We start from the raw sequence: 24,950 nt of genomic DNA, 5'->3' as shown, positions 1-24,950 counted from the left end.
TATATTAATTTTTGCTCCAAAAGACATATTAGAGCTGATTGTCTGGCTAGGTCTTATTTTCGGGGAAACAGGGTAGTTGAAACTTAGCTCTTCATCTTTAAACCGTTTTATTGTCATGGCAGAGGGCTGGGTGTCTCTTTTGAGGGGGGACTGCATTCCTCAGCATCTTGAAAACAGAAAGGAAACCCACCTGCCTCTCCTCACACTGCCCAGTGACTTGTCCAGCCTTCCCCTGATGACTTCTGAATCCCTGCCATGCCTTTGGTGGGGGCAGGGGAGTCTCCATTGCTATCTTGGGTCAAGTCCCATCCTGTGTCCCCTTCAGGTTCCTAAGGCTATGGATTGCTGTGCTGGTGATCTACCCAACCAACCAGGCTGTCATTGCCCTCACCTTCTCCAACTACGTGCTACAGCCGCTCTTCCCCACCTGCTTCCCTCCTGAGTCTGGACTCCGACTCCTGGCCGCCATCTGCCTACGTAAGTGTCCTCTGGGCCTTGCTCTCAGGGCAGCCTCTTTTAGCCTTTCTGGTGGTCTCCATGCCTCTGCTTCTCCTTCCCCTCCCTCTTTCTTTCCTTCCCTCGTTTGTTTTTTTTTCCCCATTACTTTTCTTTCCATTTCCTACTTGTGTGCTTTGAACGAATGGACTCTGCATATAATTAACTACCTGGTCTTAAAAAAGAAGAAACTTGAGTTGCTGCTCAGAGCCACAGTTATTTTCATTGGCAAGGTTCTTTACATTATACAAAGCACTTTGACTTCCATGATCTGATATGAGCAAATGACAAACCCAGAAGCTAAGCTGGGCAGAATTATCATGTTTCCTAGTGCTGATAAGGTAGATGGAGCCAAGCAGTGACTTACCCAAGGTGGCAGGCCCCGAGTGGACACCGCTCTCCTGATTTCTTCTCATCCCAGCACACACACTGCGCTGGAGGCCCTGCTACGCGTGGGGAGGTTTTTCTGGGCTTGCCCACCTCTACCTTAACCTGCCAGTCTTAAAACGTCTTAATACTCTTTGGATGGAGAGTTTAGAAGTGTGAGTTGGAGGGAAATATATGCACTGTCTGTCCACGGTTCCTTGATAAGTTTTCTGTCTAACTGGGGAGAAAAGCCATATAGACAGATTTTGTGGTTAGGATTCAATTGCAGTAAGAATTCAAAGAAGGAGGAAAGAACTCTGTGAGCTAGAACAGGTTAGAGAGGCTTTATAGAGAAGTTCTGCAACCTCTATTTCTAAGAAGTCTCAACACTTAGTCGCTGATATCAGGGATCTCAATGGATGTGGGAATTTTGCATCTTTCAACCAAAAACTAATTTCCAAAGTAAATATTTGGATCTTTCAGAGGCTCCACTCCTAGAGTTAGCTCTGTCTCTACCTTCCCATACCTTCCAACACACATACTGGGGGTAGTGACCATCCTGGCCACACTCTTTCCCAGGTTTTGACACTTTCCTTCTGTCAGCTGGTAGGATGGCGAGGGAGGGGTCACTCGCCCATCCCAAAGCCTCTCACAGGACAGCCAGCTGGGCCCCAAGGCGTGGTCTCCTGGGCAAGCATGCCCTCTTCGGCAGTGATGTTCAGCCCTGGGATAGACCCCCCCACCATCCAGGCAGGTGGTACTGTGGAGCCAAGACACTTATTTGGGGTGTATTGCCTGTGCTTGGTCAGGCCTGCTCATGGATCTAGAGAGGGATGTGTGTTCTAGAACCAGATGGGTGGAGGCCACATCTGCACACCACTTTCTAACTGCTATGAGTGCTTGGCAAAGTAACCCGCCCCTCCCTGCTGCGAGATGGGAACTGGAATCCTGCCTGCCCAGGAGGTCGTGATTGCAAGGACTGCAAGAGATAACGAATGTTCTTAGCACTGCGTCGGGCGCCTTGTGGTGCTATTAGTCAGTGAGGGTGGTCAATGAGGGTAGTCACTTGATTCTTGCTCTCTAGCTGGATCTAGAGCTGGGGGAGGCGGGTAGGGGAAGAGGGTGTGGGAATGCAGGAAAAGTTGCTATATCTGCCATTAGACAGGCTTATGGGGGTTGGAAGGGGGACCACATGAGTGCTGGCCACTGCTATTTCAGTGTCTCGTGCACACAGACAGACCTTCCTCTTTTCTGCTGATTCTCCTAAAGTGTTTCAGACAAGAGGCCACCCTTACCCTCCAACTAGAAATCAAGAATCCCGAGGCTGCTCAGTCCATCCTCTAGGAGAGAAACCAAGCCACAGAGGGTAGTTCCCTGGGCAGCTGGACCCCACCGCTTCTTTTGCATTCCCCAAACCCACCAAGGATTGGTGGCCTATTGAGCAAAGACTCTCGGCAGTAATGTAGCCTTGTAGCTATCCCCTCAGGCCAGAGAGGTGCAAACCCTCCCAAGAGATAAGGACCGCTCCTGCCTGTAGCCCAGCTCCAGAAAGACAGGTTGTACACCGTCCCTTCTGCAGTCCACACCTCACCTGGACATTGCTAGCACCAAGCCAAGAACATTTAGGTACTCTAACAACAAAAAACAAGATCCTCCCGTCTCCCAATTCCTGAGGTTAAAGGTTTCATAAAGCTTATCTGGCCTGTTCTCTGCCTTTTAAATAGAACTGCAAAGAAATTGTGACCAACTTTAGTCAATTTTGCTCTCCAGAGGTAGAAATTTTTCAATGTCCTTGAGACATGTGTTCAAGTATTTTTCCACCTTCATAAGCAGGAAAATCTTCTTCAACCTAAGTTTATGTCTCCTTATTTCCTTGGGGGAATAGAAGACAGCTTCTCACCTCACCCTCTGAGCTACCCCTGTCCTCCCAGATGTGCAGGCCATGTGGAGCCTCCAACTTCTCTCCTCATAGGAGTGTACACGTGAACGTAGCCACGAACCCATACTTCCCCACCAGGCACTTCCAGGTACTTTGAGAACGTGTGAAAAGGTTCTGTTTTCTGGTTTGTTGAATGTTTTGTTTGTTTGTTTGTTTTGAGCCCACTTTTAGAGGCCCCTCAAGTCGTCCCTTAAGATAGCCAGTAAAATAGGATCCAGGCTGTCAGAAAGTCTTGGTGGATGCTATTTTTCATTAAGTGCTGCTGTCTGTTATTCCAGCACCCCTCCCACCATCATCTACCCGCACCCCTTCCTCTTAGCATGAGCTGGGCAAACTGCCCATGTAGAATAGGCCCAGTGTTCTTTGGCAGTAGAGCCAAGAGTGGCCCAGTCGAGCCATCTTCTTGAGAGAAGCAGTAGAGAGCTTGGCGATGATCTGAACGTATTTGATATAAGAAGCTCTGCTTTCTGCTGTGTCATTTTGGCATGCTGATGACAGGCTGGATCCACAGTGGAAATGAGTTTTTGAGGGAGAGGCCAGCATCTGTGGAGAGGTCGCTGGTATGTAATGGAGGGCATCTCAGTTGAAGGAGCTGGAGGACAGGGCAAGAGCCCAGAGTGGAGAACCAGTGTGGCAAAGCCCCTGGCTGGGCTTCATTGTGGGAGGGAGGAGATGAGGTCAAGTCTGGTTCCATGGGGTTGTTTTGGAACAGATCCGATGAGAAATGATGGTGGGAGGAGCCAGATGGGGGTGGAGAGGTAGAAAGAACCTGCTGTAACTGGCTTGCTTGCGGAGTTTGGAGGGGGAAGGGAGGAGAGGAGAGGGAACGAGAGTAGGAACTGCAGATTTAGATCACACTTATGCAACTGCAGCTGCCACTTTGCGTTATTTTATGATTTAGGTCAAAGCTGATTATTCACTGCTGACTTGGCAGAATATTCCTAGCCACCAGGCAGTGAAAAAAGAAATTATTTTATGTTTTAATTAAATGAAAATCCTTTCTCCCTTCTCCAGAGCAAGCATATTAGTGGGAGGAGGGAGTTAGGAAGGAGGGGAACAGGAGGTGTTAAAACTTGGTTTTGGTGCCTTCTTTTATGATTTGCTTGAATCTTTCTTTCTCTCTCTTCCTCTCTCTTTTCTTCCCTCCCTTCCTCCCTCCCTCCCTCCCTCCCTCCCTCCCTCCCTCCCCCCTCTCTTTTCTTTCTTTTTCCCTTTCTCTCTTTTCCTTCTTTTTGTTTGTTTGTTTGTGTTTTAGTATTTCATAGGTAAATGACTGTATTCTCTAAGTAAAAGATGTTCCCCTTATCTTCACCCCTCTCTCCTGCCCAGTAGCCCTGGTAACAGTGAACAGGTATCATTTCAGTTCTAAATAAAATACATCTATCAATGTATGTATCTGGGTATATAGACATACGTGTTGATAGGTTATTTCTGCAGCTTGCTCTTTTATCATCTAGCTGCATTTACCTGAGTTTCTACTTATTACAAAAAGTGGTCCCAGTGACACAGAAGGAGCACCAGGTGTTCTGGGGTCTCGCATTTGTGCTTCTTGCTTCCTAACTCTGGGTTTTCCTTTGGGATCTGTTTGTCCACCCCCTTTTGGAGACCAGGCAACCTTTCACTCAGGCAGCTCCTGGCTTCCTTCCTGTCTTTTGGGGCTGGGGTCATGTCTAGCATTGGAAGTAGATTTTTTTCTTCTCATTCAGGTCCCCCTCTTGTCTCTGAATGCTTTGTACTGAAGAAGCTCCTTTTCCTTTCTCACCCTGAGGAGAAACGAGTATTCTGCAAGCGTTTCACAAGTAAAAAATGCTTATCTTGTATTCTGTCTATCTACTGAGATTCCTAAGAGGCTGGTTTTCCAGGGCTTCAGATTTCTTCTTCTTAAGGATTTCATTGTATGTATTTCTTCTTCTCTCTTTTTTTTTTTAAACTTTTTAAAAATTTATTTTAAGTGTGTTTTTCCAGGACCCATCAGCTCCAAGTCAAGTAGTTGTTTCAATCTAGTTGTGGGGGGGGCGCAGCTCACAGTGACCCATGCGGGGATCAAATTGGCAACCCTGGTGCTAGGAGCACGGCTCTAACCAACGGAGCTAACGGGCCGCCCCTGCATTTCTTTTAACCCTGAGTTGTTCTATAATTCCTCTACAGAAAATTTCCAGCTACTTGAAGTAAGGTGCTGTGATAGAGAAATTCGTGTGTGTAGTTCTGCACATCTCTTGCAAATTAATCCCTCGACATCAGAGGATTCAACAGCCTTTCCTAGCATCTAAATCCTTTAATCTCAGTTCATTTTCCTTTAAGGCTATTCTTGAGCCCCAAACTTCTCATCCCTGGGCACTAAACATATTGCCTCAGATACCTGGGCAGGCTTCTTGCCCTTCCCTTGTCCCCAAAGAGTTATTTGGCTGTCTCATCAGCCAAAGATTTGATTCCCATATATCTAAGTCCCCCTTTTTTAATGTACATCTTCTAACTAACCAACATTTAAATCTAAATGTATTAAGAACTCTCTGGTTTTTACACAATGGTCGATTTGACTAAAATCCCATTTTTCATTTTTATAATGCATTAAGATGAAAATTACTTTGTAAATGAATTTTCTAGAAAAAAAGAAACTACAAATCCATCAGTTAATTACCATACTGAGCTCCTACACTGAGTGAGGACAAAGCATTATTTATATAGTCTTGGAAGACATTAAAGGCTAGTGAATTGAGTGGTGTACAAATAATTACAATACAATGTGATGACAAAAGGTGTTTTAAAGTTGGGAGAGGAGTGCTAGGGAAGGCTCCCAGGTTGAAAGGCAAGTAGGTAGGCTCCAGAGGGGCATAAAATAGAACCACCAGGTAGAGGGAAGGACATGGGCAAGACTTGGGGTCAAGAGAGAAATGACCTGTTGGAGAGCAGTAAGTACTTTTGAGTAGGTGGAGCCTAGGAGAGTGACAGGAGATGAGGCTGAACAGGTGAGCAGGAGCCAGACCTTGAACGATCTTGCAGATCACGCAGAAAATAGCAGACTTCATCCAAGGGATGCGGAACCACTGAAGGATTTTGCGCAGAGGAGTGATATTATTAGGTTCGCATTTGAGTGAAGAAAAGATCATGATCCTTGAAGCCTGGAGACAGGTTAGCAGGCTAAGCATTGTCCAGGCCAGGGAGGCAGTGGCCCACAATAAAAACAAAGCTACAAGGTGACAAAACAAGAAAGACTTAGGGGTTGAATCAGCTGACCATATTAATGGATTGACTGTTAAGAGGAAGGAATCTAGTACAAATCAAAATGAAATATGTTTCAACTTAACTGTCTCCAGCATTTGGGATGAGCCGTTATTTATGTGTTCCCTGTGTTTCTGCCTTCCATGTCCTCTCCAAAGCCCTGAGGAGCACTGAGCAGGTCTGTGGTTGGAAGTCTTCCTCAGGCGGTTACCCCAGGATGCTGAAAGGCGTGACAGCATGTAGCTTAGACTCTTGGGAAGCATTATATAAACAAGAATCGCAATACTTTGTTCATTCAACAAACATTTATCGAAGGCCCAGGATGTGCTAGATACTTTTCTTGGCACATGGGCTACAGTAATGAGCCAGAAAATCCTTATTCTCATTGGTGGCAGCAGCAGCAGCAGCAGAAAATTAAGCCTTCTCTCTTAAGTATTTATTGAGTCCACTTGTGTGTCCTCTGTTGGCACAGGGTACAGAATCGTTCAATCATTATTGAATATTCAAGTGTCTGTTCTGCTCCAGGCACTGTGTTGGGCATGAGGATACTTAGTTCCTATATTAAGGAACCTACAGTCCAATGGATGATTTTGACAAGCACACAGGGAATTTCAGTTCCAACTGGTAAGCTCCCTAAAGGACAACATTTAGGGAGCTAGATGTAACAGACATGGGGGCCCTGTGGGGGCGCTCCAGGTAGTTAAGTATAGCCACAGCATAGACTAGGAGGTAGGAAATGTAGATAGAAGTGGAGACCCAGCCATGAACGGCCCCAGGGCCATGCTAGAGAGACTGAGCTTTACTCTGAGAGCAATAGGAAGGCATTAAAGGGTTTCAAACAGAGGATTGACATTATCATATTTATATTTCAGAAGAATTATGGCTGCAACAACTAAGGATGGAGGAGAAGAAAGTAAGATCAGAGGCAGGGAGAGCAGTCACAGTGTGGTTACAGGAAACCAGGTTAGAGATAACGACGACGATGCGGATCAGAGATGGGGCAGTGGGCGTGGAGAGTAGATATACAGTCGGCCCTTGAACAACATAGGTTTGAAATGCGTGGGTCCACTTATACACAGATTTTTTTTCAATAAGTAGACAACTGACCCTCCATAGCCCTGGGTTTCACATCCATGGATTCAACCAACCTGGGATTGAAAACAGTAGTTTTGTTCCATGTTTTGTGAATCTGTGGATGCAGATCTGTATGCACTGTTTTATGCCATTTTATATAAGGGACTTGAGCATCCATGGATTTTGGTATGGCGGAGGTGGGTTTCTAGAATCAATCCCTGTCAGATACCAAAGGAGGACTGTAGGTAAGTTTCTGGGGAGTCAAAAGTTATGTGCGAATTTTCAATGTATGTAGGGGGTTGGCACCCCTAACCCCCACATTTTTCAAGGGTCAACTGTGTTTGGCATCAACTGTGTTTGGCAGGATTGGTAGGACTTGGTGATTCAGGATGAGGGAGTCAAGGATGATACATTCTTGTTGGCAGACAGGAGAAATAGAACAAGGACAACACTGGATTATGTTTTAATGTCTTCTCATTGGTGTGGTTCAGACTGCATTGAGTTGGCCCCCTCTGTCTTTGCTACTCGTCCTGTTCACTCTCCAATACTTACAATCTGTCACAGGCACTTGAGGAAGGCATCCCCTCTGCTTTTGGACGCCATGCCGATAACAGCAGAGTAAATGCCCATTCTTTAGTGGTATTGCCCCTCCTCCCTGCCCTATACAGCTTCTGGAGTATTCCTTGGGCCTATCCTGGAAATGAACGTATCTCCACTACCCTCATCTTACGTTTTTGTTAAGAGCAATTTAGTCTTGAGCTCTAATAAGATGAACAACTATAGGTACAGTGCTTTATAGTTTATATATCATAGTAAGCAAGTACGAAGGTCACAAAATTCAAGAATGGAGGTCTTCTTCCCTAGAGATCCATTGGTGTTGGACACTTCTATCCATTAGTCTCTTCTCAGATTGGGCTTTAGCCACTGGCTACCTGAGAAGTCAGGGTCTTCTTTTTACTTTCAGTGTACTTCAACTTCTGGTCCAGATCAGCTCCACTTTCCTAGCTTCCTTGTCTCTTCTGGTCTCCAGCTTGTTCTCTCAGACTGGAGTCCTGCTGTTCAAAGGGTGTACATAACCCAACTCCTGGAAATTGGAAATTGAGAAGCTTATTCCTGGGAATGTGTCCACCCTTGCTTGGGAGAATAATGAATGGGATTGAGGCTCTCTGAAACAGGGAGTTTTACTGGGGTTCAGCTTCCACCAGTTTGGAAACAACTTACTGACTTTCTCAAACCAGTCTAGAAGCTTAAATTCTCCACTGGCCTTTTGTCACTGACTCTTAAGGATCACATGCCCCGCCCCCGCCCCCCCAAGAGGAGCCAGCACCTGTGGTTTAGGAAGTCACCCATTCGTTGTGTTTCGTAAACTTTTAAGGGTTAATGTGACACACCAAATTTATATTACATACCAAGGAACATAAAATCATAAGACTGATGGTAGTGAAGCCTAGTAGTACTGGGAGCTTGGGGGAAGAAGAAAGAACAAGATTTGTTTTGAAAGTTTAGCAAGTTTGAACACAAGCTGCCTTTAAAATTGGGTTATAACTGCAGAATGTCCAAACCTGTAGAGAACTTTTATAAAAAAATTTATTTAAGTCAAACAGAGGATATACCTGGAAGCACAATCTCAACAGACTGAAATAAATGCTTCCGAGAATAATAGTTTGCATTTCTTTTATGAATTTGAGATTAAGGAGTAAACGTAAGGAAGATCACAAGAAGATGAGAGAAAGCAAGGCTGGGATTGGATCACAAGATAGTTAAGATTATGTGCTCACATTTTAGAAGCAGGGGTCTGAAAGGGGGCATTTCAAAGGTGTATTAACCTAGATGCATAGAAACAATGGACAGGGCTTGCTTAAGGCAAAGATAAGCCTTTTACTAAGGAAGTTATATGCCTGGGTTGTGACTACCCACCACGACCTACCCAGTTAGGAATTTAGGATCAGATCACTCTGTGAGGTTACCTTTTGTAGAACCCCTTTTTCGTCCACACTGACCAGTCTTGGGAATTTTGTAGCCTGAGCTCAGGCTTATAGTCCTTGGTGGATACTAACAGAGCCCACAAGTCTTCCAGTCCAGGAACCAACCAGACCTCCCAGGACCTACACCCTTTCCCCCAAAGCTGAGGATGATGGAGAGTCAGGCTAGCCCTCCCAAGCTCTGTGCAGACCCCTTGGAACCCGTGCCATCCCCCTTTCTCTGAGTCTGGGAGACATCAGCCCTGAGAATTGGGCATGAGATAACAAGAATTCTTCAGGCCCAGGCTGGAACAGTAATGAGTAGGATTAAAACAGGACTCCCCAAGGTGGCATGGTGCACTATCTGTCTCCCCTACTTTCCGGGCGTCTTCCGTTTTTCTCTTCTCTCCCACCGCAGCTCAGGAGCCATGCTTAGCTGATGCTGGAGAGAGAACTACTCAGCTTTTGGAAAATGCTGAGCTGGGTGTTTCGGCTTCTTGGCTGAACTAAGTACTGGATGGTGATTCAGCAGAAACTCCAGGACTGGCAACTGGCACTTCCCACGGAGGGATCAGGATAAGAAGGAAGGGGAAGAGAGAGCCAGGAAGGGAAGGGGCAAGGGTGAGGCAGCATGGGCTGGGCCTTAGCTGAAGGTGTCCAGGGAAAGCTGTGTGATTCAGGACCTCCAGAAGCTCCACAGTCTCTGTACCCTTCCTCTGCTGCTTGTTTGTCTATGGCAGAGAGCGACCCTTCCAGAAGGTTCAGCACACGTCCTCCTCTTAGAGGGGCTTCTGAGATTTCTCAAACTGTGTCAGTTCTTCCAGACGAAAAGGGCTGGAGAAGGGCAAAATGTTACTGTAGTGTGGTAGGCAAGATCTATTTCAAAGCCTATTTATGGACCTAACAGAAGCTAGGATCAAAGCTTAGTTTATAAGGACTGGCTGCTTTGATTTTTTTTTTTTCTCTTTGGTCGCTGTTGCTTTGTTTTGATGTTTTGTCTTCCACCAGTCAAGTTATTTACACATACAATAATCCCAACCTTTGTTTTGCATTGGCAGAGAGTTGAGACTATTACTGGGCTTCTCGCCCCCTATGAAAAATGTATTGGCCCTGAGTTAGCAGAGAAGGAGTCTAGGAACCCGGCTCTGTGTGTCCTCACTTCTACCCCAATTTCCCCGCAGCCTCTCTGAGGTCTATGAGGAGGAAAAATAGCTGAGGCTGGCCTGCATGGGCAGAACTGGAACTTTATCAGAGCCTTGAATTGCATGAGTTAGAAATCAAATAGGGCTCCGTGTTTTCTTTGCCTATCAGTGTCTTTTGGCAGCGGGCACTGGTTACCTCCTACTTCTGGAAACGGTCAGACAGGCCAACTCGGAGCAGCCTGTCCACAATTAGAAACACGTGCCCAGCTCCTTCCACAAGCAGGGTAGGCCACCAAGGAGCCCCGTCCAGCCTATCACAGCGCCGAGCGTCGCCACACCCCCTCCCAGAAGGCTGGGCGATCACCCGCAGTTCAGCGTGGGCACCCCGAGGGCTGGTCTGAGGGGCATCATCTCGCCCCTTTTGCTCCAGGTCCAGAGGGAGGGAGTCAGGGGAAGTTGGTCAGAGAGTTGCAGAAGGCAGAGAAGTGCACGCCCAAGCAAAAGGTGAGACAGAAACCTACGCTCTGGCAGGCGCATGACCAGGTGAAATTTACAGCAGCTACAGAGGGCCGGGGAGTTCCATCCCAGAAAGGTGCTTATTTTGAAGTTCGGGAGAGGAACAGGGTGTTCTGATTTCTACAAAGTGGCGTCACTAGCTTCCCTTCCCTGTTCAGCAGCTGTCTGCTTTCTACATTCCCTCTCTTTTTTTCTGTCCTGGCCTTCTCTCGCTATTCTGTTCCTCAAGCGCTCTCTCTCTCTCTCTCTCTCTCTCTCTCTCTCCCTTCTCTCCCTCCGCCCCCCCCCCATGTGTATTGTTTCTCTTCCTCCTTCTTCCCCTTGTTGTTTCTCATGCTCATTCTTCCCCTGTCTTCTTCACTACCTGTCTTTATGGACTTAAGCAAGTCTAGGCATTTTTTTCCTCCCCTTTCTACTCCCTGTTTTCTCTTATTTGAAAAGACAGGAGAGGCCTAGTTCTGAAATGCTAAAGGAAAACAAGGCTTTCCAAGCTGCCTCTGGCCCACACCCGAGAAATTATTTTCTAAAGCCCTGGGTGTGATGGACACAACTATTGGTTTCTGAGGAGTAGCCATCTTAGTCTTTCGCTTTTTGCTACATTGACACCTTACATCCTGCTGCCCAGAAAGCAACCTGGCCAGTATCTTCAAGTGACAGACTCAGAGCCCCAAGTGGCACTGTCAGCAGTGATCATGGGTGCCACTGACAGGAGCAGGAGAGAGAAAGAATGTGGGAATGGGTGAAGGGAAAGAAGAGTGCTGTGTATGTGATAAAAGAAAGGCAGGAGTAGTGGCAGAAGAAGCAACTGGGAATTGGGGAGCAAAGGGACAGTCCTGTCTTTGGCACTAATTAGCTGGGGTCTTACTTCACTCACATATAGTATGAGGTCCTGGGTCTCAGGTCATTCCTGGCTCTGATTGCCCCTGAGGCTGGAAACTACCTCTGAGTAGTAGAGTTCAGGCCTCAAACATCATCCTCCAGTGCCAAGAGCTGTCTACAAGGAGAGCTCCAACTGTTTTATGCTTCGAGCACTGTTATAACAATCAATCCAGCCCCCTATCCGTACGGGCCCAACCCAACTTTCACCCCATCTCACCAGAACAGTATAGTTCATGGAGCCAAAGCTGGCTTGACAAAAGGAATGAGATTAGTTTGGGGATCCACATGGGAAAGTGTTCATTGACCCTCCAATGAAGGCACAAAATGGCTCTTTGACAACCCAGCTCAGGAAGAGGCCAGATTTCTGTATCCAGAAGCGGGAGAGCACCCAAAGACAGTCATCCAATGGTCCCTGGGGATAACCTGTGTTTTGTGAGCTTTCCTAAGAGAAGGAGAGAAGCGGCCACCATAAGTGCCTTCCTCTGGCATCACAGACACTTGCCTGCCCTGCTTTATGAGGCTGTCCCATGACATTTACCCTGATATTTACTTCCTAGAGAAGCACAGTGGCTCGAATACACCCTCCCTGTATAGATGTATCCATCTATCCATCCTCCATTCAGTAAGCATTAATACCTACCATGTGCCAAACAGTGTTACAGGATCTCAAGGTCACACTGACTAGCAGCGTGATGTTTATGGCTGTGTGTGCACTGCTGGCTACAAGAAGAACAGGGAAGTTTCATTCTCCTCTGGGCCTGAGTAGAGCAGCAGCAACAGAGCTCTTTGGATTTCTGTAGGGCATTCCTTCCTAGCAATGATTTCTAAGGGGTAGTGTCATTTTCTTCACTTGTGGAAACCAAGGCATAGGGACATGCTTGAACGTCTAAGTTCCGGCCAGTGTCTCAGCCTTATTCTTACCAGGCCCACAATACCCTAGTACAGCTTTGTGCCTGTGACCCCACACTTTCAGACAGCTTGGATTGAGGGACCCCAGAACAGATAATTTGTGGACAAGCATCCTCCTGAGAAAAAGGTGAAACAGATGAGAAATTGAGGAGCAGGGTTAGGCATAGAGAAAGAAGCCACGAGGAGAGGCAATGTCACAGTGCAGGATATGGCCTGATGTGTGATACGGCTTCTCCAAAACCCTCCAAACCATCCCCTTCCCAGTCCACTCTGCTTTGCCTCTGATCGTCGGTATTATCCTGAGCAAATCATGCCTTCTTTTTGAGTTTTAGTTTCTTAGTTTATGAACAATAAGAATGACCACTTAACATTTTATACAGCAATACACAGGTTACAGAGCCATCCTCATGAGACTAAAATGGACCACACCTGCATTTTACAGAGAGGAAAGTGAGGCTCAAACAGTTTGACTAGCCAGTCCTGGCTCCCTGAGAGTCAATGACCAAGCTGGGAATGGCACCATGGTCATTGGGTTCTTCAAATTCTAAAGTTCTGTGATTCTTAGAGTCAGCCCTGGCTGCCCCGTCCCTCTAAGCTACTCATCCCCCCACCCCCATTCTTACCACTTCACTCCCTACACAAACTACTCTGAGCCCTCTTACCAGTTTTGCACTCAAAAAAGACACCAGAAACCCACATGGTCCTTCACTCACCAGGCTTACTTGGTGGAGCTGAGGGGAAAAAGTCACAGCCGTAGCTCTGTGCTGGTTGCAGGGACTTCAAACTAGCCCCACAATTCCTTAATCCATTCTTAAAATTTTCTAAACGAAGATTTATGTATTTGCTTATGCTAATGATTCACTGATGTTCTGTTGCAAAATAAACTAGAAATAATCATTTTAAATTACCTTTTACCTATAGTCTATAATATATTAACTTAAGGTTAAAGTTCCCCAAATATGTTGTTCCTATTCTCCCCTTCTAAGTTCCCCAAACATGTTGTTCCTATTCTCCTCTTCTAAAAATGTGTAATCCTTTAACCCCATGTGCCGTACCTCCTACTGAGACAGGTTGGGTTGACTACACCTAGGTCTGCCAAAGTGCATTTGGTGTTGTCCACTACAAGATAGCACACAGTATGGCCACTGTTTACCCTCCGATTTGAGGAAGGAGCTCAGACTCCAGCCTCTTGAGTTTATCTATTGGCTTTCCATCTTGACTTCTTTTTTGGCCTTCAATTATAGCCTCTGGTCACTAAAATTAGGAGACCAACAAAACTATGGGGGCAGAGAACAAAGGAATGTCTGTGGACATTGTGCATTCCACTTACCTTGCAAGAAGCTTGTAACTCTGGGCCTGTGTTCGTACAGTGTTTCCCCGAAAATAAGACCAGGTCTTATATTCATTTATTTGCTCCAAAAGACACATTAGGGCTTATGTTCAGGGGATGTCATCCTAAAAATCATGCTAGGGCTTATTTTCCAGTTAGGTCTTCTTTTTGAGGAAACATGATATGTGTATTTGGGTTGTGTATGTGGGCTGTATGGAATATGGAGGAGAATGGAGGAGAATGGAAGAGAACCTGGGATTAGATGAAGGACAGGTATTGGGAGTGTCTTTTGCCCTAAATTTTATTCAGAGGAAAAGCACAGCTAGAGTTATTATAGGACAAGCCTATTTACTGCTGTATTGAATTACAAAGGGGAGCAAGAGGAGGCAGTAACAATCTTGCCAGAGGGTCTGGGAGGCGGAAGAGTTGGGAGCTGTCGTATGGCGTGGAAATTTGCCAACTAGGTCAGCACGTTGGTGACCTCAGTTTCACTGCCCACTTCTAGAGAGCCCCACCACTTCCCTCCCCTTGGTGTCCTGCAAGGCCAGTGGGTAGGCACTCCTTTGGGGTCCTATTGCTGCTGTAACAAATTACCACAAACTTAGTGGCTTAAAACTACACAGATTTATTATCTTATAGTTCTGGGGGTCAGAAGTTCTAAATTCAAGGTGTCAACAAAGCTATGTTCCTTCTGGAAGCACTGGGGAGAATTGTTTCCTTCCCTTTTCCAGCTTCTAGAGGCCCCTACATTCTTTGGCTCATGACCCCTTTTTCCATCTTCAAAGCCAGCAGGATGGCATCTTCAAATCTTTCTTGCTCTTTGATCTCTGTTTCGGTCATCATTATCTCCTTTTCTAACTCTGACCCTCCTGCCTCCCTCTTAAAGGACTCTTGTGATTACATTGGGCCCATTCAGATAATCCCAAATAATCTCCCATCTGAAGATCCTTAACTTAGTCACGTTTGCAGAATTCCTTATATCATGTAAGGTAACATATTCATAAGATTAAGATGTTGACATTTTTAGGATGCCATTCTTCAGCCTACCCCCATGAGTTCTGATGTTATTGTCTGAGGGAGGAAGTGAAGTAGAGGCTTCTGTGACTCCCCAGGGATCAGGGCTGGGAAGGCGGCTGGGGGACACCATCTCTGCCGGAAGCAGGAGCTTGCCCCTCCCCTCTACAGAGGACACATTCCAGGTCAGTGACAGGATCTGGACTGTCATTGATCTGAGAAGGACTCTGCATTTCTCTGCCAGTCCTGCAGCTTTCCCACAGGCAGGAAGCATTGAGCCCACCTCTCCTACTTGTCAGTTGAGAAGCCCTGGGCACTAGGCAGAGCATGAGATTACTGGGGCTAATCTTACCTGCCTCATTTTTTGTATTCCTCCTGTCACCTTGACATTAGGCTTTTAAAACTGGGCGGATTAGGTAACCAACCCCTGACTTCAGCATGTTCTTGAAGTCTTGTCTTCTTGATAGTTTTTTCACCTTTTTTGTGTGTTGTTGTTAACCTGGGAAGCAAAAGAAAAAGAAAGCAGAAAAGGCCCAAGAAATACAGATAAGCCTGAACTTCCATAGAGGCCTCTAGAGAAGCGGCAACCAACCCCACAGCCAGAGTACAGTGGACAAGAACCGGAGTTGTATGCCTTTTTATTTATTTTGTTCAGCTAGGCCAAAATTATAAACATTTCTCTGGTGTTAGGGTCTCCCCCTCCTATAAGAAGCATCTCTGGTTCCCCTGGGCTGAGTTAGGGGATCCTCCTGGATGCCCCCTGGCTTCCATGAAGAGCTCTGCCATCACCACATTGTTTTATGATCATCTTTTCGCTCACCCACCTCCCCTCTTACGGTGTCAACTTCTTGAGGGCAGGGATTTGTGTCTTATTTATAACTTCCCCACCTACCAAAGTGCCTAGCATGTGTAGGCCCTTTGTAGATGACAGCTGCGTGGATGGATGGATTGATGGATGGATGGATAGATGGAAACCGTCATATTTCAAGCTGCCGTGACCACTGGTCCCCACCTACACGTGGCTTCCCTGAGGTCACTGTATCTCAAGCATGCAGAATTCATAGTCTGGCTGGGAAGAGAGGGCGGACATCACCATCAGCAACAGAAAGGGGTGCTGGATAGCAGACGGGTAGAGACGAGCCACCTAACAGGGCAGGGGCTTGGCAAGCACTTAACAAGTGTTGCCTTCACTCACTGACCTTTCCTCTCTGGATGGAGGCTCAGGTTTCAGCCTGCTGTGAGGGAAGCTGTCCTGTGGTACCAGGAGACTGAAAGTGCCTTCTTTCCCCTCAGTCACATGCTGTGATCACCCAACTGCAGGGTGAAAGGTCAGATGTGGCCTGCAGCCATTGTTCCAAGGAGATTAGTGTCACAGGCAGCCTGTCTCCTACCTCATTCTCAGGATTTCTCTTTAATTTTGAAAGACCCCTGTAAAGGGGAAAGGTTAAATATTAGTCAAGGACTGGGTTCTTGAGAAGGTGCAGAGATAAGCTCAGGCAGGACAGAAGACACCCACCACAAGTTTATTTGACAACGTCTCTCCTTCAAACATCTCCGATTCCACCAGTATACTGTGGAGCTGACCTCTTGAAGGAGTCTTTCTGGCTGCCTTGACAAGGTCTCTCTTGACAAGAAGATGATTTTGTGTTTTCTGTCCCAGTACTTGGGGAGGTGGCCACATTGTCCCTCCTGTTGGTCGTCCTGCTGCCCTTACTTCCCTTCAAGGACTTTCTAGTCAGCTCCCTGCTCTCTCTCTCCTCCCCTTAGTGGAGGATAATTTTCTTCTCTGCTCCTTGTTCTATAATCCTTACCTAGTCCTGAACCACATGAGTTTTGTGTCCTAATCTTCCTTCCTTTAATAAATCAATCTCCTTTATTTATTTTTTTCCTTTATTTATTTATTATTATTATTTTTTTTTTTTTAGGATTTTTATTGGGGAAGGGGAACAGGACTTTATTGGGGAACAGTATGTACTTCCAGGACTTTTTCCAAGTCAAGTTGTCGTCCTTTCAGTCTTAGTTGTGGACTGAGACTTAGCTCAGCTTCAGGTCCAGTTGCCATTGTTAGTTGCAGGGGGCGCAGCCCACCATCCCTTGTGGGAGTCGAACCGGCAACCTTGTGGTTGAGAGCCCACTGGCCTATGTGGGAATCGGCAGCCTTCGGCGTTAGGAGCATGGAGCTCCAACCACCTGAGCCACCGGGCCAGCCCAAGCTCCTTTATTTTTTACACATTATTGATTGTGTCTGCCTGAACTGCTGGGACCCAGTGGGCCAGCTCATCCCTAGCATGCCCCAGGGCCCTGGGGAGAAGCCCAGATCACAGGCCCAGTTGCTTAGAGTAATTTGGGTTGGATTGTCACCACGCATGTGATCTTAAAATCCTTATTGAATTGAGTAAAATAAACTAAATGTGTATTTATCATGATATCTCAGTCCATCTGGAACATTTGAGTATTTACAAAATGTTCTCCCTGTTCAGGCACTTAAAATCCTTCCTCCGACAACTTGTTTTGGTTCTCCTTATATGACACCATCTTGGATAACAGCCTCTGCATGAGGAGTCAAGCGTTTCTACTCTTGAAGTCAAGCTTCCTATTGCTCTTTTGGCTCTGTGAAACCAACTGGGGATCATGTCTCCTTTTGATGAGTTTCCTGGAGAGCAGGGGGATTGGTGTGCATTGTGAAATGTGTAGACTGAGAAGAGACTGGAGGGCTAATGAACTGGGGCATTTTCTTTATCCAAGTATTAAATATTTGCTGAGCAGCTGCTATTTGCAGGCACCAGTGATATGCCCTGGGATTAAAAACATGAAAAAGTCACAGTCCCTGCCCTCCTCATCTACAAGGAGACAGAGAAAAAGAAACAGATCATTATAATACAAAGAAATAAGTGCCAGAGTTAGATATAAACAAAGTGGTCTGGGAAGAGAAAGGAGGGACAAACTGTTCCTTGTCTATAAAATGTGGCTGATATATCTTACCTGGTAGGCACATTATCAGAAATACGTAAAATAATAACGACTTACAGAACAGGTGACATTTGAGCTGGATCTTGAAAGATGAGAAGGAATTTGCCAGGTAAAGACGGCCCAGGGAGGAAGGTTACAGACGGATAATGTCAGGTGCTTACCCTGCCAAAATGTTCTCAGAATCAAGGAAGGTTGAAAACTACTTGGAAAGTAAATGCACAGTTTCAGGATAAGGTATTGATAGAACTTGATCAGCTGTACAAGTGAAGTCAGAGTCCTGGTTAGAGGCTTGAGGAGAGGGAAAAAGTCCCATGCTTTGACATGCATGACTTGTCTGTCCCCTTGGAAGACTAGGGGTCATCCGGTCACTGTTTCAGAGGACAGGGAAGCAAGAGAATTTTAACTTTTCCTCCTTTATTCTCAAGCATTTCATAACCCCCAGGAGGTTGAGAGTCCCATTCCTACAGCACAGGGCCCCCGTGGGTTACTTAGAAAGTGTGGCAATAAAACAGAGAACCCCTCCAGCCTGGCTTTCAGCCTCTGAGCTCTCCTCCAGCCCTGGAGATTCCATGTTATTGAGATCTCTGTGACTCCTAGGAAAAGAGGCAGGTTAGAAGCTCCCCCATGCCACCCAAGAAGAGATGGCGGAAATAAGCAGATGAAAGCATGGTCAACATCATTAGTCACTAGGGAAATTCAAAGCAAAGCCTCAATGAAATACCACTTCACACCTATTAGAATAGCCAGACTTTTGAAGCCTACAGTAGCAAATGCTGACAAAGATGCAGAGCAACAAGATCTCACGCACGTTGCTGGTGGGAATGCAAAATCATACAGCCACTTTAGAAAACAGTTTGGTAGTTTCTTATCAAGTTTAACTTTCATTTACCATATGACCTAGAATCCTACTCCTAAGTATTTACTCCAGAGAAATTAAAACCCCATTCAAAGACCTCTACAGTGTACTTAAAGATTTCTGTGCAAGTGTTTATAACAGCTTTATTTGTAATAGCCTAAAACTGGGAGCAACCCAAATGTCCATCAGCCAGGGAATGGAAAAATAAACTGATACATTCATATAACGGAATACTACTTGACACTAAAAAGGAACAAACTACTGATATATGCAGCAACAAGAATGGATCTCAAAAGTATCATGGTAAGGGAAAGGAGCCCAGGCACAAAAGGCTACATATTGTGTAATTCCATTTATGTGACATTCTGGATAAGGCAACACTATAGTGACAGAAATCAAATTAATGGTTGCCAGAGGTAAGGGAAGGGGATTGATGTCAAAGAAACACAATATACAAGAGAACATTTTGGAGTGTTGGAAATGTTCTATATAGAGTGTGGTAGTGATGAAACAACTAAATGCATTTGTCAAATCTCATCAAATGGTACACTTAGAAAAATGAATTTTACTCTATATTATACCTTGATAAACCTAAGTAACAAAAGATTCTCCTAAACTTCTGTTGCCCCAAAACCACACTAGGAAGAGGACATCCAGGATCCCACAGGCTGCTCAGGGCACCCCTTAAATATACAATGATTTGAAAACATAAACCACACTAGTGCCCTGACCGGCTGCTGGCTCCCCCCCGCCCCCCGCAAAGCCAGTCCATGCCTACTTCTGGCTTCCAGCCCTGGGCAGGACATGTTCTGACCAAGTTCTAATTTGTGGCACGTAATCCCCATTTGAAACTCATTAACCTAGCCAGAGTTTCTGTACACTGGGCCTGAGCATGCGGGATATTTGGTTCATCTGCTAGAATCCCATCATCAGGAACAAGGAGCATTTCTGCTCGTGTGCAGAGGGTGTCCTTCAGCCCTATTGTAGCCCCTCAGGGTATGTTTGGGGGTCTGTCATTTCAGTGCTCCTCACATGGGTCAACTGTTCCAGTGTGCGGTGGGCCACTCGGGTTCAAGACATTTTCACAGCGGGGAAGCTCCTAGCCCTGGCCCTGATCATCATCATGGGGGTCGTGCAGATCGGCAAAGGTGAGTGTCACTGGAACCGTGGGCCCTGCCCGACTTTCCACCCCTCGCATGCATACACCCCCTCACACTCTCTTGGGATGTGTGCACGCCCTGAGATTTCCCAGTTCTGGTCTTAAATGACTTCTCTTCCTCACTTGTTTGACAAAGAGGAAGAGAAACCATCTTCCCAGGAAGTAGGGCATGTCTTGCCTGTTAGCAGATTTACTCCTCCCATGGCTCTGAAGACCCCAGATCTCTGGACTCCTATTGCCCTCTTGCCCCAACCCAACAGAAGCTCTCTGCATCTTATACTGTATCTTGTCCATATCTTAAAATGGGGGGTGGAGGAGGAGATTTTATGTTTTAAAATTACTCATAATCTCTACAAGAGAGAGTTCTACATTCCTGGGGCTCCTGCCAACATTCCCCACTGGATTTGGTCCTTTCCAAGCCCTACTCTGTATTTGGTTTCCATGGGACCCGTAGCACCCTGAGGCCCTGTCCAGTGTCATTGCCTCTTGGAGAGAAAGTCAGATGACAAGCAGGAGACCTCCCACCTGCCCACAAGCCCTGAAGGCAGTGTGGGGTGCCTGGATTTTGACTCCAAGAAACATAATTAAGATTCTGCTATATAAAAAATCTGATTATTTTAATCCGCTGGATTAAGTTCTTTAGCAGGTTATATTGTTTTTAGGAATTAGATTTAAGAAAATCACTGTGCTGTCTTTTCAAAAGTAGTGAGTCCCTCCTCACCTGGTCCCAATGCTTTCTCCTGCCCAGTCTAATCTCCTTATTTACTGTCCCAATGCTGAATCACAGATGAGTAAGTATGGGCAGTTACTCTGTGTCTCATTATAACGTCAGTCAGCGTCCTTTCTTGAGGACCGACCCTCTGTGTGCAGGGACACTGTGCTAAGAGCGGGGAAGGCAATTTAAAAGCTCTTTGTTGAAGGATCCCTGTCCTCAGGGAATCTATACCATGAAAAGGGAGACCAAACACACACCTTAGAAAGAGACAGGAGGAGATTGACAAAGAAAGCAGAACAAGCCTGAACTAAGATAGCATTATGGAAGCTTATGTTTGAGTGTTTGTTGTTCCTGATGCTTTCTTCATGAAAATGTACAAACTTAAATATCAGGGAAGGTGGTCAGGAGACTGCCAGGGGCTCTAAGCCTCCAAATCCCAGCGAGCCAGCTCCAATTTGCCCTGCTAGCCCCCCATGTTCCCCTGCCCTCCCCAGTCACGTTCCCCTGGGCTTTCCTTCCAAGTAACTTTGCCTGTTAAAAAAAGAACATTCAGAACTGTGCTTTGAACTTGAGCCCCATTGGACTCATTATCTTCGTACTCTGGGAGGTCCTGGACCCGTGTTTCCCTGCTCCTTTTAGTCCCACTTCTCCCATGCGTGGGATTCACTGGAGATGAGACAGAGGTGGATCATCACCACAGGGAGGTGCGATACGGGACCATCCAGGCCTCTGACTGGTCTCTCTGAGCAGTCTCCTGCCCCTTGTGTCCGCAGGAGAATACTTCTGGCTGGAGCCAAAGAACGCATTTGAGAATTTCCAGGAGCCCAACATCGGCCTCATTGCACTGGCTTTCCTTCAGGGCTCCTTTGCCTATGGAGGCTGGAACTTTCTTAATTACGTGACTGAGGAACTTGTTGATCCCTACAAGTGAGTTGAAATAGCCCAGTTCTTCCTCACTCCCTAGAAAGACCTAGGCACCCGCTACTGGGAAGAGGGAGCCCACTTCTCCTCCTCCCAGCCCCCATCCTGACCATGACCTGATCTATCCTGAAGAAATAGTTCATTTCCCAGGAACTTCACCATTTGCCATCCACCCTGGCAGGAGAAGAAAAATGACCCAGTGACTGTCCCAGAGCAGGTTAAAAGCTGAAAAACAGGGGCCGGCCAGTGGCTCAGGCGGTTGGAGCACCGTGCTCCTAACACCAAAGGTTGCCGGTCGATTCCTACATGGGCCAGTGAGCTTCACCCTCTACAGCTAAGATTGTGAACAATAGCTCTCCCTGGGGCTGGGCTACCGTGGGCTACATGGGCTACCATGGGCTACTGTGTGCTGCCGTGAGCGGCCGGCAGGCAGCCGGAGAGCAGCTATGAGCAGATTGCCTCAGCCCTGGGGGCGTGGGGGTAGGGGTGGGGATAGGAGCTCATAATCCCAGCATGGGCCAGGGAGCTGTGTCTTACACAACTAGACTGAGAAACCACACTTGAACTGGATTGGGGGTGGGGGGAGGAGGAAGAAGGGGGAAAATAAAAAAAGCTAAAAATGGTGCTGAGATAACAATGCCTTAGAGAGTAAAATGTGCCCTGAGAGTTTTCTAAGCACCTTACTTGCCTGTTTCAGGACAGGCAGATCTTTGTGTCTTGAGGCAGGGGAAGGGGTGCATTGTGGACATTCTGGTCAGGAAGAAATCGACAGGTGTGGAGCGTATTTCCAAACGAAATGTTTCATTTCCTTTCAATTATTCTGCCCATATTGAGACAAAAATCCACCACCACCACCCCTGCATCACAGAAGGCTGCACGGTCAGCTTCAGGCAGAAAGACAGAAGGCTCTCCCCAGACCCTGTGACGAGGCAGGTGGTCCAAGGTGCCAGGCCTTCCCCGTCTCACCTCCTCTCCCTCTACAGGAACCTTCCCAGAGCCATCTTCATCTCCATCCCACTCGTCACATTTGTGTATGTCTTTGCCAATGTCGCTTATGTCACTGCAATGTCCCCCCAGGAGCTGCTGGCATCAAACGCAGTCGCTGTGGTAAGAAATCAAACTTGCAGTCCCTCAAGCCAGGAATGTTGCCATAGTCTTGCCTGCGTAGCCCCCTCACTTTCCGCTGATCCATGGATTTGTGGAATCGGAAGTCATCCCAAGTCTTTAGGGCAGAAATCACATCTTCAGGTGCCCTGGAGCCAACTGACAGCCGTGCTGTACCTAGAACAGTCACAATGGCAGAGCTGAGTAGTTGCCACAGAGACTGTGTGGCCCATAAAACCGAAATATTTACCCTCTGCCCCTTTAAAGAACAAGTTTGCCAACTCCTGAACGAGGGCACTTTAAACTCGAAATATAATGATTGTATAAAGGAGACAGGCACCTCCCCAGAAAGGCATAATCTTGCCCAAGACGTGCCATTTCTCTCTGCCTCCATTTCCTCCTTTGGAAATCGTGCAGTCTGACTCATTCCCTCGTCAAGGAAAAGTATGTGCCAGTAAACAATTTGAAAGTAGGAGTGGGTTGTGCTCTTTGGGGAAGGAGATCATGCTGGTCCAACGCATAGGGGTCCTTGACATGTGGGAAAGACCTGGGAGCCCTTCTGTTCCCTCCCCGGCTTCACCTGGGCCACCACTTCACCCTGCCAAGCAGTGTCATCACTTGTCATATCTTAAGACTAAAGAAAGACGCCCTCCAGGATCCTGGAGGGACAGCCTGCTCCATGATCGCTAGCCTTCCCCAACAGGACAGCTATTCGAAATAACCCCTCCACCATAATATGCTGTAAATCAAGTGTGCACTTGGCTCAGAGAGTATGGAAAAGCTGGTCCCTTAATATTTTATATTACTTCAATACACGAAGACTAGTCTAGAGCTTCACTGCCTTTTCTTCCTCAACCTGTATAGTAGCCTCGTATCATTTCCTCCCACAATATCATTTGTTTCTATGAATTTAGAAATTCTCATCCTATGAGTTAGGATTCATCCCTGTTTTACAGATGAGAAAGTGAGGCTCAAAAGTTAAGAACCTTGCTCAAGGTCTCACAGCTCCTGAATGTTGGGCTGAGATTGGAGCCCCATCCTGCCTGACTCACTAGCGTACAATGTACCGGTAGTGAGGTCTAGACTCACACAGCTTGTTTCCAGTCCTGGGCCTGCCACTTCCTGGGTATGTGATCTTAGGCAAGCTACTGAATTGCTTTGTGCCTCAGTTTTTTTGTCCATGAATCAAGGATAACAAATGTTAGTTCATTATTAGCAGAATTAGTATTATTACCATACACTGTTTCCTTCAGTTCGCTCAGGACACTTACTGACTCCCAGCTGTATAGTGGTCACTATGGGAAGTGGTGGTGTGGGAGGAGGGTCAGGGCACAGAAGTCCTCTATCCTCTCAGGAGCTTAGCTACAGACCCCACACGCTGGGCCTGGGAGGAAGCATTCCCAGCAGTGACGCACAGGTGCGAGGTTGTAACCTCTCCATTTCCACTCACCCCTTGTTTTGTCTCACAGACTTTTGGAGAGAAGCTCCTTGGCGTCATGGCCTGGATCATGCCTATTTCCGTTGCCCTGTCCACATTTGGAGGAGTCAATGGGTCTCTTTTTACCTCCTCCCGGTGAGTGCTATCCAGGCCCTTTCCGAGCCTCGGCCACTCTGCTGTGCATATTGCTCTGTGTATGTGTGCGGGGCTTGTCTCCGTCAGCGGGTTCTGTGTGGGCACCTGGGTGGTGACCTTGCAGGGGGTGATTGCTCACATGAGGGCATGCGTGTATCAGTATGGATGTAGAGGGGTGTGTGCTGCTCACGTGGTTACCTACGATGTGTGTGGCTTTACATGGAGTGGTGAGAAGCCCTATCCCACTTCATTTGGGCAGTTGCCTGGGGGGCTGAGAAGGCCCCGGCTGCCTGACACAGTCCCAGCTCAGGGCCTATGGTTGGCAGCAGGACCGTCTCGGCTGTAGCCCCAGAGCTCCCTCTCCGCCCTCCTGGAAACAGGTTGTGCTGGCTAGAAAGGAATCCCACTTTGAAAAGAATCAGGAGGACCCTGTGCCTGGGGCCTCTGGGCTGGCCTTCCAGGAAAGCTCTGGGACAGACTTCGGGTGGGACGAGATCATCTCTGAGCACCCTGTGGGTGCAGGCTCCTCTCTACTCAACAGACAGGCAGCTGTGGGAGGTCGTCACGTGGCCACCCATAAGACTCAGGTGGAGTATGTGAAGTGAGAGGGCTCAGAAGAGAGGAAGGAAAGCATTTGTCCAAAGCCACGTCCCCCACCCTAAAACTCTCAGGGAAGCTAGAAGCTCCAGTGGGCCCAGGAGCCCCTGGCTCCTGCCTGCACACATTCAGGAATATGACCTCTTTGGTGCCCCTTTTTGCTCTCTCCAGAATGGCCTATTGAGGCCAACAGATCCTGGTGTGGTTCACG

At 47.0% G+C, this 24,950-nt stretch overlaps 1 protein-coding gene across 3 annotated transcripts in view; it reads left to right on the top strand.

The window, feature by feature from the left end:
* SLC7A8 (solute carrier family 7 member 8) overlaps positions 1-24,950 on the top strand; it is a 49,260-nt gene that overhangs the window by 14,790 nt on the left and 9,520 nt on the right. Inside the window, exons 3-7 of one of the 3 annotated variants that reach the window (XM_033109108.1) lie at positions 326-477; positions 19,693-19,818; positions 21,318-21,471; positions 22,449-22,572; positions 24,039-24,142. In XM_033109108.1, coding sequence (XP_032964999.1) covers positions 326-477; positions 19,693-19,818; positions 21,318-21,471; positions 22,449-22,572; positions 24,039-24,142 — 660 coding nt within the window. Of the gene's footprint in view, positions 1-325; positions 478-10,578; positions 10,701-19,692; positions 19,819-21,317; positions 21,472-22,448; positions 22,573-24,038; positions 24,143-24,950 lie in introns of those variants that run through there. The other 2 variants (XM_033109109.1, XM_033109111.1) reach the window with 2 other exon arrangements.

This window comes from Rhinolophus ferrumequinum, chromosome 6, assembly GCF_004115265.2.
Source record: "Rhinolophus ferrumequinum isolate MPI-CBG mRhiFer1 chromosome 6, mRhiFer1_v1.p, whole genome shotgun sequence".
NCBI classification, from domain to species: Eukaryota; Metazoa; Chordata; class Mammalia; order Chiroptera; family Rhinolophidae; genus Rhinolophus; species Rhinolophus ferrumequinum.
The sequence above is the reverse complement of the archived record's forward strand: the minus strand, read 5'-3'. Positions and strand labels throughout refer to the sequence as shown.